General features: G+C 34.3%; 1 protein-coding gene across 2 annotated transcripts; it reads left to right on the top strand.

Annotated features, from left to right (window-relative positions):
* The first annotated feature begins 10 nt into the window (after positions 1 to 10).
* On the top strand, positions 11 to 12,568 carry LOC139861320 (aspartic proteinase A1-like). 2 transcript variants are annotated; one of them, XM_071849695.1, is made up of 15 exons: positions 11 to 28; positions 135 to 223; positions 9,329 to 9,682; positions 9,764 to 9,827; positions 9,901 to 9,995; positions 10,181 to 10,293; positions 10,393 to 10,558; positions 10,657 to 10,696; positions 10,845 to 10,909; positions 11,086 to 11,199; positions 11,311 to 11,375; positions 11,460 to 11,607; positions 11,721 to 11,840; positions 11,950 to 12,038; positions 12,346 to 12,568. In XM_071849695.1, exons 3-15 carry the CDS (start codon positions 9,335 to 9,337, stop codon positions 12,431 to 12,433), a joined length of 1,515 nt encoding a protein of 504 aa, XP_071705796.1. In that variant the 5' UTR covers positions 11 to 28; positions 135 to 223; positions 9,329 to 9,334; the 3' UTR covers positions 12,434 to 12,568. The 2 variants fall into 2 exon arrangements, with proteins under 2 accessions (XP_071705796.1, XP_071705795.1); XM_071849694.1 differs by lacking the exon at positions 11 to 28 and adding an exon at positions 316 to 420 and having other exon boundaries at positions 194 to 223.
* Positions 12,569 to 12,830: the final 262 nt, after the last annotated feature.

Raw genomic sequence — 12,830 nt, 5'->3', positions numbered from 1 at the left:
CAAACAATTTCAGCTTTCTCCTGATGATGTACTATTTTTATTATTATTTTTTTTCATATATAAAAAAAAGTCAAATTACATACCCCAACAAGAATTTTTTGTTTTATTTTTAATTTTGTTTATTTGTTTTGCAGTACATATTTAAGATTGGTGAGGGTTCAGTCGCACAGTGCTTTAGTGCTTTTATTCCTAATGATGATATGTCTGCGCGTGGCCCACACTGGTACGTCTTCTTTTTGTGTGAGGTGGAGTTTATTCTACCTGTTAGGTTTAAAATATGAGTTTGACAAACTATTCTTTATTTATGTCATGAAGGATATTGGGTGATGTGTTTATGCGTCGTTACCACACAATATTTGATTATAGCTACCTCAGAATTGGATTTGCAGAAGCTGCGTAAACGTGACGCCTTAAGCCAAGGTGTTACAAGTTGTTTCAGTAAAAACATCTTTGCCTGTATGGTGTAAAACAGATTGTAACGTAACTAGTATTGTACCAACTGTGATACTTGACACATGAAATAATGTGAATCATTGAGGACCGTATGCCTGCCTGATTTATACAACGAACAATTCAACCATTATACATTCGTTATATTATTGGAGTTCTAAACATTGTCACTTTTAATTCCTACACAATTTATGGGCCCATGAGAAAATTAGCTAGTATGACTAATTGTGCCCAACTTTTTTTCTTGATTGCTTAATATATGTCAAGTACTTATGATATGACATGAGGGCCAATGTATGACGATGATGATGACTTATATAGCTTTTTATAGTCTATATTTAATGATAGAGTTTTTTGTTCTAAGCTAGTTTCAAAAGGTGAAGAATTGTGATGTTTTAGTTTAGCATGTCTTGTACAAATTCAAAAGCTTGATTAACAATGTGACATTTTTGTTGGCGTTGTAGTGTGCAAGTGCAGTTAGGTACTAAAGCCTTATAATATCTTATAAATTCGATTCAAAACATCTTATCAGGATCCAAAATACTAACACCCATTCCTATAATTGTTAGCGAAGCGATTGTTACCTGTCATATCATTTATCATATGTACCTTACGAAATATTAAGCTTGTGGAGCCCAAAATAATCAAGGACTAATTTTTTTTTACATTAAAACATTAATAAGTACAAACCTCAAATTTTACATCTTCTGTATTTTAGGTACACGTAAGTAAGTAAGTAAGACCACACATTCACTTTCCTTTGATCTTACGTATTTTAAGTGAATGATCGATCAGCTTATCTGTGTGAACCCCTAAACTTATGCTGATTTTAGGCTTCATAGCAACTAGTATGGTTTTGTTTAAGTCTTTCAATCTATATGTTTAAGCTATTTGAAGTGAAGGGTTGCATGCTAGCATTTTGAGCTTAAATTTTTCAACGAATAGCAGTGGTAAGGTGCTGTCGGATTTATTTGTGGTTAATCAATTATGATTTTTAGTTTTCATATATGCTTAATGAATTAGTTGACTCATTAGAATATATTTATGTACTACTCGTATGTTTTTCTCATAAAATCTTGAAGCTTCTTAAGGTTAAATGCAATCAGTATGTGTTAATCATATTTTCTGATTTGTTGTTAATTTGTCGCCTTTTTGCATACTTTGAGGTATTATTCATCAGCTAAGATTGGCTTTGTGTGTCTTCATGTGATTTTCAGTTTACCATAGCTGTGTTTTTGTTGAATTTATATAAGTTCGAGACATACCGAATACGAGCGGCGGAAGCGAATAGGATCGACGTTTAGATCACCGGTCGGGAAAGCAATCACAAATGGAAAGCTTTCACAGTTTCACAGCCTATATTCCTTCGACGGTTCGCAATGTTCCACTTGAACAAGTATACTCACAAAATCTCAATAGAATTATATGTATGTTTTTCTCTGCATCTTTTGTTCTATGTTTGTTAAGTGTTATATGTAGTGATTGTCCTCTTTAATGGGTTAACAACTCCCATTATATTAAACAAACATGTACTATGTGCCAAGAAGACATTAGTTGGTTCAACTACTCTTTCATTGTTTGTGGGTGATAAATAATCATTTTCTAACATCTCCCACTCGCACACAAACAATTTTGATATACTCATATATCTTGAAAAACATACCGTGTAGTACGCAAACCATTCATACTGGGAACTAGGCTGTGCGACCGGCATACTTTGAGAGCTCAATTGCTATACATCTGTTAGGAATATATAGCATCTCTATAATCTTGGAAAGAGTAGATTTAGTATGCAATGTCCTAGATCATTAATCATATTAGTAACTCGCATGATCTCAGTTTTACTTATAAAACCCTTTTGCATTCACAATTATCATTTATCACTAAGACTTGTCACTAAGACAAAAGATAATTGGTCGACCGGTGAATACAAGTTAATGTGAACTTCAAATGATCTTCCCTTTTCTTAGAATCCGTTGGCCTTAGGTCAACTTGCTTTTCTAAGAACGTCCAGCCAGGTTGAATTACTCATAACCCTTAAGCAACGCCTTAAGATAGCAAACATTAAACTAAGCTTCAAGAGACAAGAAAAAGTCATAAGGACATTAAATTGAGGTTACTAATACCTCAAGGGACTCACATAACATAGAAGTAGAGATCGTTTCTTCTATTTCCCTTATTGGTCGTCTTGATCACATGTGGTATGAATCACATGCTGCAACATTACTCCTTTCACAATGGAGGTATGTCTTTAAATTAATGTTGCACAGATGATAGTTCAAACATACTCAATGTTCAAAACTCGAGTTCACTTATCTACTCATAAAACTATTAAGAACTCACATCTGGATACTCATGACAGATAAGGTGAATTGTGAAAATTCACATAATATTTATATACTTATGAATGTGGCGTCAAATTATCTCAATCTCGAGCTCTCAATTGTCACTAAAACAATGTGCTTAATATACACCACTTTTCCATTTGTCACATGAAATGGAATTGATTACCCATGTGAGTGGGCTAATCATGTATCTGTCCGACATACTTTTCTCGATTCGCAACACAAAGAGCGAACAATAAAACAAGGATTTAAAAGAAATTCATTGCATTGGATATAAACTTAAACTTATAAGTACATTTATTAAAATAGTACATTTATTAAAATCTACGCAATCCTAGAGACCTAACATGCTTAACAAATGCATCTCTAGGTATGGGTTTTGTCAAAGGATCTGCTACCATATCATGCGTAGATATGTACTCTATACTTACTTCTTTTCTTGCAACCTTGTCTTTCACAAAATTGTACTTTATGTCTATGTGCTTTGTCTTATAATGGAACTTGGGGTCTTTTGAATATGCAATGGCAGCCTCATTATCAGAGTATATCAATGCTCGATCAATGGTATTGCCAACAACCCCCAAATTACTCAAAAATCGATTAAGCCACACGGCTTCTTGTACAGCCGCTGAAAATGCCACAAATTCAGCTTCCATTGTAGACAATGCTATACATGATTGTTTCTTGCTACTCCAAGATATAGCACCTTTGTTTAACAGAAAAACAAAGCCAGAGGTAGATTTTCTTTCATCCATATCTCTTCCCCAATCAGCATCAGTATAGCCTCTCATTTGCAGATTATTTCCTTCGTAGCACAAAGAGTAATGACTAGTACCCTTAAGATACCTAAGAATCCTTTTCACGGCTTTCCAATGGGTTAAACCTGGATTGGATTGGTATCGGCTTACCATGCCAACAGCAAAGCAGATATCCGGTCTCGTACACATCATAGCATACATGAGACTTCCAACCGCACTAGCATAAGGAACATTTTTCATTTTATGTTTCTCTTGTGGAGTTTGCGGACACTCTCTAATGCTCAACGTATCACTAATCGCCATAGGAGTGTCTATGGGGTTAGATTTATGCATGTTAAAACGTTCAAGAATCTTGTTGATATAAGTCTCTTGCGAAAGAGCCAACAACTTCCTTGAGCGATCCCTTGAAATCTTAACTCCAAGGATATATTCAGCTTCACCCATATCCTTCATTTCAAAGTTAGATGATAACCATCTTTTAACCTCGAAAACATACTCCTTATCATTTCCAGCAATCAATATATCATCAACATATAATGACAATATGACTATTTTTCCTTTAGACCTTTTGATATAAACACAATTATCTTCATTGACCACAGTGAAGCCATGTGACGTGATCACATTGTGAAAATGTATATACCATTGTCTTGATGACTGCTTGAGGCCATATATTGATTTAAGCAATCTACAAACCTTATGTTCGTGGCCTTCTTTAATGAAACCCGTCGGTTGTTCCATATAGATTTCTTCATCTAAATTTCCATTGAGGAAAGCAGTCTTTACATCCATTTGATGTAATTCAAGGTTCATACTTGCTACTATTGCTAGAATCAAACGAATTGATGTGAGTCTTACAACAGGTGAAAATGTTTCCTCATAGTCAATCCCTTCCTGTTGATTGTAGCCTTTTGCCACAAGTCGAGCTTTGTATCTTTCAATACTATCATCAGCTTTACGCTTTATTTTGAGAATCCACTTACTCCCAATGGCTTTTCTTTCTTTTGGAAGATCAACCAATTCCCAAACGTTGTTGGATCTCATAGACTCCATCTCTTCTTTCATTGCTTTGAACCATTCATCCTTTGCAGGACAAGTGAGAGCTTCATTTATATCTCTTGGTTCATCCTCTTCTAGTTGAACCATAAAAGTATAACCATCTTCGATCTCATACCGAAGTGGAGGTTTACTTTGACGACTACTTCGTCGTGGTTGGTTATCCAGTGAAACAGATTCTTGGTTTACCAAATTGCTCCCACTTGGATCAGAATTATGCTCGGTAGCAACGGGTTGAGGTTCTTCGGAAACATGTTCTTGATTTGCCATATTGCTCCCACTCGGATAAGAATTATCTTCATTCGCAATAGGTTGAGGAGTTGTATCCAAAGAAACAAATTCTTCGTCTTCACTCCTCAAATATCTCCCACTCGAATGAGGTAATTCTGTAGTCTCAAATAAAGACCAATCTTTATCAAGGTCTCCTTGTTTTGGAAACTCATTTTCCAAGAATGTAACATCTCGAGATTCAAATTCAGTTATGCTCCCACTTTCGTGTTCACCTAAAAACACATAACCTTTTGATTGTTCAGAGTATCTAATGAAAACACATTTCTTTCCTCTTGGACCTAATTTTCCATATTTGTGCGAGGAATCCAAAGTATACGCTGCACAACCCCAAGGTCTTAACACATTCAAGTCAGGTTTGCGACCTGTCCATAACTCATATGGTGTGGAAGTTACTGATTTTGAAGGCACACGATTAAGTACAAATGTGGCAGTTAATAAAGCATCACCCCAAAAAGTGATAGGTAAATTTGCGTGTGCCATCATTGACCTAACCATTTCAAGAAGCGTTCTATTCCGCCTTTCTGCAACACCATTTTGTTGCGGAGTCCTGGGAGTAGTTAATTGACGTTGAATACCTTTAGCATCACATAGAGCTTTGAACGAATCAGATAGGTATTCACGTCCTCGATCGGTTCTTAATGCTTTAATCTTACGTTCTAATTGATTCTCAACAAAATTCATATAACTTTGAAAACAATCCAATGCTTCGGATTTGTGAGAGATCAAGTAGACGTAACCGAATCGAGAATAATCATCAATGAATGTGATGAAATAATACGCTCCATGCCTTGCTCGAACATTCATAGGACCACATATATCCGAATGTATTAGTTGCAATGGATAATCGGCACGAGTTCCTTTTCCAAATGGTTTTCTCGCAGTTTTTCCTGCCAGACAGTGCTCACAAGTAGACAATTCCACTTTATCAATATTAGCTAGTAAACCATCTCTAGCTAATCTATTCATTCTTTGTTGGCCAATATGACCAAGTCTAGCATGCCAGTTGTTTACATCATTATCAAATTTATTAGAAGATGCAACTAAGGAAAAACATGGTTTATTATTAAGATAATCAACATCCATCACGATAAAACCGTTAAGAACATAACCAAAACCATAAGAGTTTGTTCCCAAAGACAACTCAACAACATTATCACGAAAGTACAAATGAAAACCAAGTCTTAACAAAACCAAAACAGAAATCAAATTTCGACGAATTTGAGGAGCATATAAAACATCATGTAGGATTAGGGTTCGTCCTTCACGCATGACTAACTTGCATGACCCGATCCCTTCAACTGGAACTCTTGAGTTGTTTCCCACATAAATCCACATAGCTCCATGAGAAACTCGTCGAAATTCTACAAAGGCGTCTTTGTCCTTAGCTACATGGTCTGTTGCTCCTGAGTCTACAATCCACAAAGGTTGAGATTCAGTTAAGAAAACAGAACTAGCAACACAAAGTTTGCTAACATAAGCATCGTAAGAGTATACCTTTTTAGGCTCAGGACAATCACGAGCAAAATGCCCTTTATTGCTACAATTGTAGCATTTTACCTTTGCAATGTTTACTTTCTTGGAGGGACGTGTTCCCTTGCCACGATGATTGGTGTTTAGCCTTTTGTTGGACTTATAAGTTTCTTTACCCTTATGGTGATGAAACTTGCGCTTATGCCCAAAAGCATTTTTAGAGCTTGTCGCCATATTCACCTCAGTGATTGACTTACCGGCCTCAATCCGATCTTCTTCTAGCTCTAAATGGCGTGCACAGTCCTCAAAAGTCTTGATATTCTCATTGTGTGTGAGATGCATTTTCATTTGCTCCCAACTTTGAGGCAAGGAACGGATCATAGCTTGAACCTGTTGTTCATCAGTAAGAACATGACCTGCGTTTCTCAATTCACTTATCATGTTTGACATTTGTCTGACATGCTTTTTCATGGTATGATCAGACTTCTTTTTATATTGGTCAAACTTGATAGTGAGAGATCTCAGTTTGGTCACCGAGGTTGCACCAAACTTGTCAGCCAATGCTTTCCACATATCTTTTGCTAGTTCATACTTGCAAAAATCACGCATGATGTCATCATCCATGCTGCTCAGCAACGTAATGCGAGCAATGGTGTTCTTACGTTTCCAAGTGATGTACACTTCAGCATCCCTTTTATGTTGTTCCGTATCACCCACCTCAGGTACTTCCATTGATTGAGTAAGAGCAACAAGAGCCTCTTGCTCTTCCAACACATATTCGAGTTTCATGCTCCATATTTCATAGTTGTCACCATTCAACTTAACACCTTTGTTAAGTTCAGCAACAATGTTCTTTGATGCGGAAGCCATGATTGAACAAAAAATTCTATATGAAAGACAATAATGCAAGATTAGTTATATCCATCAAAATATGCAATCATCTTGCAACTATATTATTTTATTAATAATAGGTCATCATAGTCTATAGAGAAAAAGGTCACTATGTTTCCAATTATCATCTATAAAACCTATTATGAAACTATTATTAACACAATAATATACAAGATTATAATTCTTATAAATCCGAATTGGCACGACTTTTCGGTACCATATTTCAAACTTTGAAAACATATCAATTCATATAAGTGTTTTCATAAACAATGATCTATGCAATAAATGATACATACTCATTCACATAGATATATTTATGTACATATAAAAAGTGTACTACAAGGTACTCATGTTATAGTGATCATTATTATCTAAGACATGCTTAATGTAATGTTACGAAAAAAAATCACTAGTAATATGAAGTTTTAATTAATCAAGTATCAAAAGATAAACTTGTAAGTATGCATAATAGACATCTCGAAACAAAAACTTGTTAGTTGCATAAAAGTTGAAAATATTAATATCTCAACTATTTTCTCATCTTTTGCTTAAAACACGTGGCACTAGTTGGGCTTTCAACGTAACCAATTATGGTGTTTGTCCGATTTTTGTTTTTTTTTTTTTTTTTTTTTTTTTTTTTTTTTTTTTAGCTTGCGTAAGACTTTTTCTAGAAAGGCTATACATCTTTACCCCTTAATTTTCATTATTTAGGTGAATTCATACAAGTAAAGTATTGTCAACCGTCACTTTTTTATTGGTTTACCTTTTTGTTATGACACATGTAATAAAAGCTACCACGTATTGTTTAAAAAGTGATGACATCTGTCACTCTTAGATGAAAATCATGATGACTTTAACTTTTATCTCCATTATATTCATACTCTTTCCAAGTATTTTTACTATCACACTTTTTGAAAGATCAATTAATTCCCAAATTTTTACTATCACACTTTTCAGGTATTTAAAAAAAAAATTGGTTGTTCATATTTTTTATTTATTTTTTTTTTTTTTTTACTTCGAATCTAATAGTTATGTTTTTATATCTTTAGGGTTAACTATTTGCAGGTGTTCTTCTATACGATTGCACTTTTTATATTAATTTATATATATATTATAAATTAATATGTTAAAGCCAATTCTTTCTAGCAAAACAAGCGAAGTAACTACAAACCGAATAGCAAAGGTCTAATTATGAATAAGGCTGAACACAATTAACTAGCTAGGAAAAGATACCGTCAAGACTTCATCTTTGTTAACTTGTATTTCAAAAAGCCTCTTTTATGAAATTTTATCATTTAGTATGTTTATGCAACATCAAGTACCATGAAAGGAAACTTAGCATGTTAACCGGAAAATAAACTTAGATAGCTCTTGATGCCAATGTTGAATTTATATAAGTTCGAGACATACCGAATACGAGCGGCGGAAGCGAATAGGATCGACGTTTAGATCACCGGTCGGGAAAGCAATCACAAATGGAAAGCTTTCACAGTTTCACAGCCTATATTCCTTCGACGGTTCGCAATGTTCCACTTGAACAAGTATACTCACAAAATCTCAATAGAATTATATGTATGTTTTTCTCTGCATCTTTTGTTCTATGTTTGTTAAGTGTTATATGTAGTGATTGTCCTCTTTAATGGGTTAACAGTTTTTGTGCTCTTCATGTCTCCCAACATTAACACACCAATAACTTTGTGACTGTCTATGATGTTTATGTCGTATAATTTGGACGATTTAGCACACCAATATTTTGGACGATTTAGCATTTCATTTAGGTCTGCATATTTTTAGTATATGCTGTTTGCTTCAAATGCTGACTAATCAAATGCGTAGTCACATATATTGGATTATGCTATCATAGATGGGTAAACGGGGAGGGTTAGATGTATGCAGTCTAATCGGGTTATCTTGTGGCCGTTTCTAACACTAACCCTGACCACCCTAGTGAGTTTTGAACTTGAGAACTCTTTCGATGATATTTATGCTATCACTTTTTGAGTTTTTTGTTAGATAATACTACTTGATGTATGACTAATTAGAGTGTAATGGTGGATTCGCTTGCAGGTCAACATGGGACGAATTTTAGTTTTCATATCAACTCTGTTATGCGCTCTGTCCTTGTCCACATCAAGCGGGAGACTTGTTAGAATCCGTTTAAAAAAATCAGCCCTCGACGAGACCCTTCGTTATCTATCAAATCTCACTTTGAATAATGGAGACTATTTAAAGACTCTCAGTACAAGGTATAGTGAAAGTACTGTTGGTTATCAAGGGTCTGATATTGTAACACTGAAGAACTATATGGATGCTCAATACTATGGTGAGATTGGAATCGGTACCCCACCTCAAAAGTTTACTGTCATCTTTGATACGGGTAGTTCTAACTTGTGGATTCCGTCTTCAGAATGCTTATCATCGGTAAGAATTTATTATATACTAAATATATGTATGCAAACATTAACAAGTTTAGTCACATACAAATTTTATGTTACTCTGCAGGGGTCCTGCTCTCCTCTTCACTCGAAATACAAGTCAAGTCAGTCAAGCACCTACAAAAAGAATGGTTAGTGATTAACCCTTATTTCTTCGTTTTGTGAAAATTTAGAAAAACTATATACATCTAAAATTGGTTGCAGGGACACAAGCTTCAATTGAGTATGGGGGAGCATCGGTATCTGGATACTTGAGTAATGACAACGTAATAATTGGTGATCTTGTTGTCCAGAATCAGGTGAAGAATAGTACGTAGTATTATTACTATATATATATATATATATATATATATATATATATATATATATATATATATATATATATATATATATTCTCAACATGCATGATTTGTGCATTAAAGTTGGACTTGGTGACAAAGTAGGTTGAATTAACTAATGTGGAATCTATATATGGTCTAAACAGGAGTTCATCGAAGCAACAAGGGAGGTTGGGATGAGCCTTTTGGCAGGGAAGTTTGATGGTATCCTTGGGCTTGGGTTCAAGGAAATATCTGTTGGAAATGTTGTCCCAGTGTGGTATATATGTTTAATAATTACTTTCATTATGTTACCACCCTCGTTATTTATATGTATACTTTTTTTTGCAAAATAGATTTATGACTAAATGTTGTTCAGGGAGAATATGATGAATCAACATTTGGTTAAGGATCATATATTTTCATTTTGGCTAAACCGAAAAGGTGGAGAAGAAGGGGGTGAAATCGTATTTGGAGGTATTGATCCAAATCATTACAAGGGTACGCATACCTATATTCCAGTCACGCAAAAGGGTTATTGGCAGGTTCGTTCATCCGGTCCTGCCTTACTTCTCGTTAAATTTATATATACTTTTTGTGTATACATTAATTCCAAGTGTTTTGTTGTTTTACTCTTAACTAGTTTGATATGGATGATGTACATATTGAAGCTAAACCAACTGGTATGCATTTCACTCTTACCTAGTCTTTTCTATATTTATTTGTGTTTATCTGTTTTATTATTATTATTTTTCTTTATTTTGTTCTTGTATCATTTAAGTACATGTTGGGCTTAGTTATAACTTTCATAATAATGCATCTTCTTAACAGGTTTTTGTGAAAGTGGGTGTTCCGCAGTTGCAGATTCGGGAGTCTCATTTATAGCGGGTCCAAAGGTCTGTAACATTCCATTTCTTGATATTAATTCTACTGCAGAGTAAGGATGTGGTTCCATTTTTCAATTAAAAATGCATATTAATATTATCTAATTTTTTTGTTCTTAGAATGCAGGTAGAATGTAATCGATCTGATTACTATTAGTTATTTGAGTTTTTTTTAAGTTGTGTTTCAGAGTATGATCAACCAGATCAATCATGCCATTGGGACCAATGGAGATTTCACCGATGCATGTGAGAATGTGGTTAAACTACTTGGACCCGTTGGACTTGATATTCTGTCAAAATTGGTAAACAACAATTAACTCCAGATTGTTATACTGAAATCTGATGATTAAGTATTTATTTATTTATTTATTTAATTATTAATTTATTTAATATGCCACTTCATTTGAATTCAGATCGACCCAAATAAGCTATGCCTTCCTTTTGGAGTCTGTCCTTTAAGTGAAGATCAACAACAGAGGTCTGTATAGTATATAACATACCAAACCATAATTAGCATTAATTAGTCAACTTTTATTTATGTATACTTGTGTTCAATATGTAGTGTTGGAATTAAGAGCATGGTAAACATGAAAGATGGTGTATCATCGGGAGTTGGAACACCGATGTGTATAGTTTGTAAAATTATATTGAGGCTGATCAAGGGCTTGCTCGTGATCAGTAAAGATAGTATTCTAAAATTCGGTAGCAGCGTGAGTCGCCATTTTTCTGTTCCAGCTTATTATTTTTATATTCTTAATAAATAATTTTTATTTTATTTTATTAATTAGCTGGTTTCATATTATGAATCCAATAAAACTTGCAGCTCTGTAGCCTTGTGCCTTTCTCAGTCGGAGCATCCATGGTTGACTGTGCGAGAATTTCTTCTTTGCCTATAATTTCATTTACAATTGGTGGCAAACAATTTCAACTTTCGCCTTATGAGGTGTTAGTTGTTTCATCTTAAATTTGTCAACAAAATAAGTATTATAAACATTCAGTCTGATTTTATTATTTTAAGTGCAGTTGTAACTTCTTCTCTTGTTGATTTGCAGTACATTATGAAGATTGGAGAGGGTGACAGTATGATCTGCGTCAGTGGTTTCGTTCCTTTTGATAGTCCTCCTGATCGTGGCCCACTCTGGTACGCACACGTGTGTTATGTGTGATTCGGGTCAATAAGGCTAGAGAGTTCAATATAGATAGAATTATGAATACAGTATAACTGATAGAATTATTGATAATAAACTGAATACAAGATGCCTTATATATAGGCTAACATATCTTTCATAGCAAGGTAACACATTATATAGGAAACTAGATAATTACAAAACCTAATTAATAACACTAACCCTAAGATAATATAATCCCTAAAATATTCTCTAATAAATATAAATATTACATTTTCCAAACCCTAGTTTGACAGATTTTGCTTGAATAATGATTTGCAGGATACTGGGGGATGTGTTTATGCGTAAATACCATACTGTATTCGATTATGACAATCTTAGAGTTGGATTTGCAGAAGCTGCTGCGTAAACCAAACATGCTATCACTTCTTTCATCTTATTTGGTTAATTTTGTGCATTGTAGTATAAATAGGAGCCTTTCAGTTTCAAAACTTAAGTTCTAGTTTGTATCAAAACATTTTCCATTATTCAATACAAACGATCAAGGTTCTTCAATTTATTCAATTGTTTAGTGGCTAATTTATTTGGTGGATTACTCGTTTTTCAAGTAATTATCAACCGTCATAAAGTTTGAACTTAGGTTGATTAGTACTCCATGGACACTGCATAAATCTAGTTTTTGCGACACACGGATTGCTCACTTTATATACCGATTGCACTACTGATTGTGCCAAGATTTCCTTCTTGGTTGCATAACATATGTCTAGTACATATGATATGACATAAGCACCAATGTAAACCCCGTG

Source organism: Rutidosis leptorrhynchoides, chromosome 8 (genome assembly GCF_046630445.1).
Source record: "Rutidosis leptorrhynchoides isolate AG116_Rl617_1_P2 chromosome 8, CSIRO_AGI_Rlap_v1, whole genome shotgun sequence".
Taxonomy (NCBI): domain Eukaryota; kingdom Viridiplantae; phylum Streptophyta; class Magnoliopsida; order Asterales; family Asteraceae; genus Rutidosis; species Rutidosis leptorrhynchoides.
The sequence above is the reverse complement of the archived record's forward strand: the minus strand, read 5'-3'. Positions and strand labels throughout refer to the sequence as shown.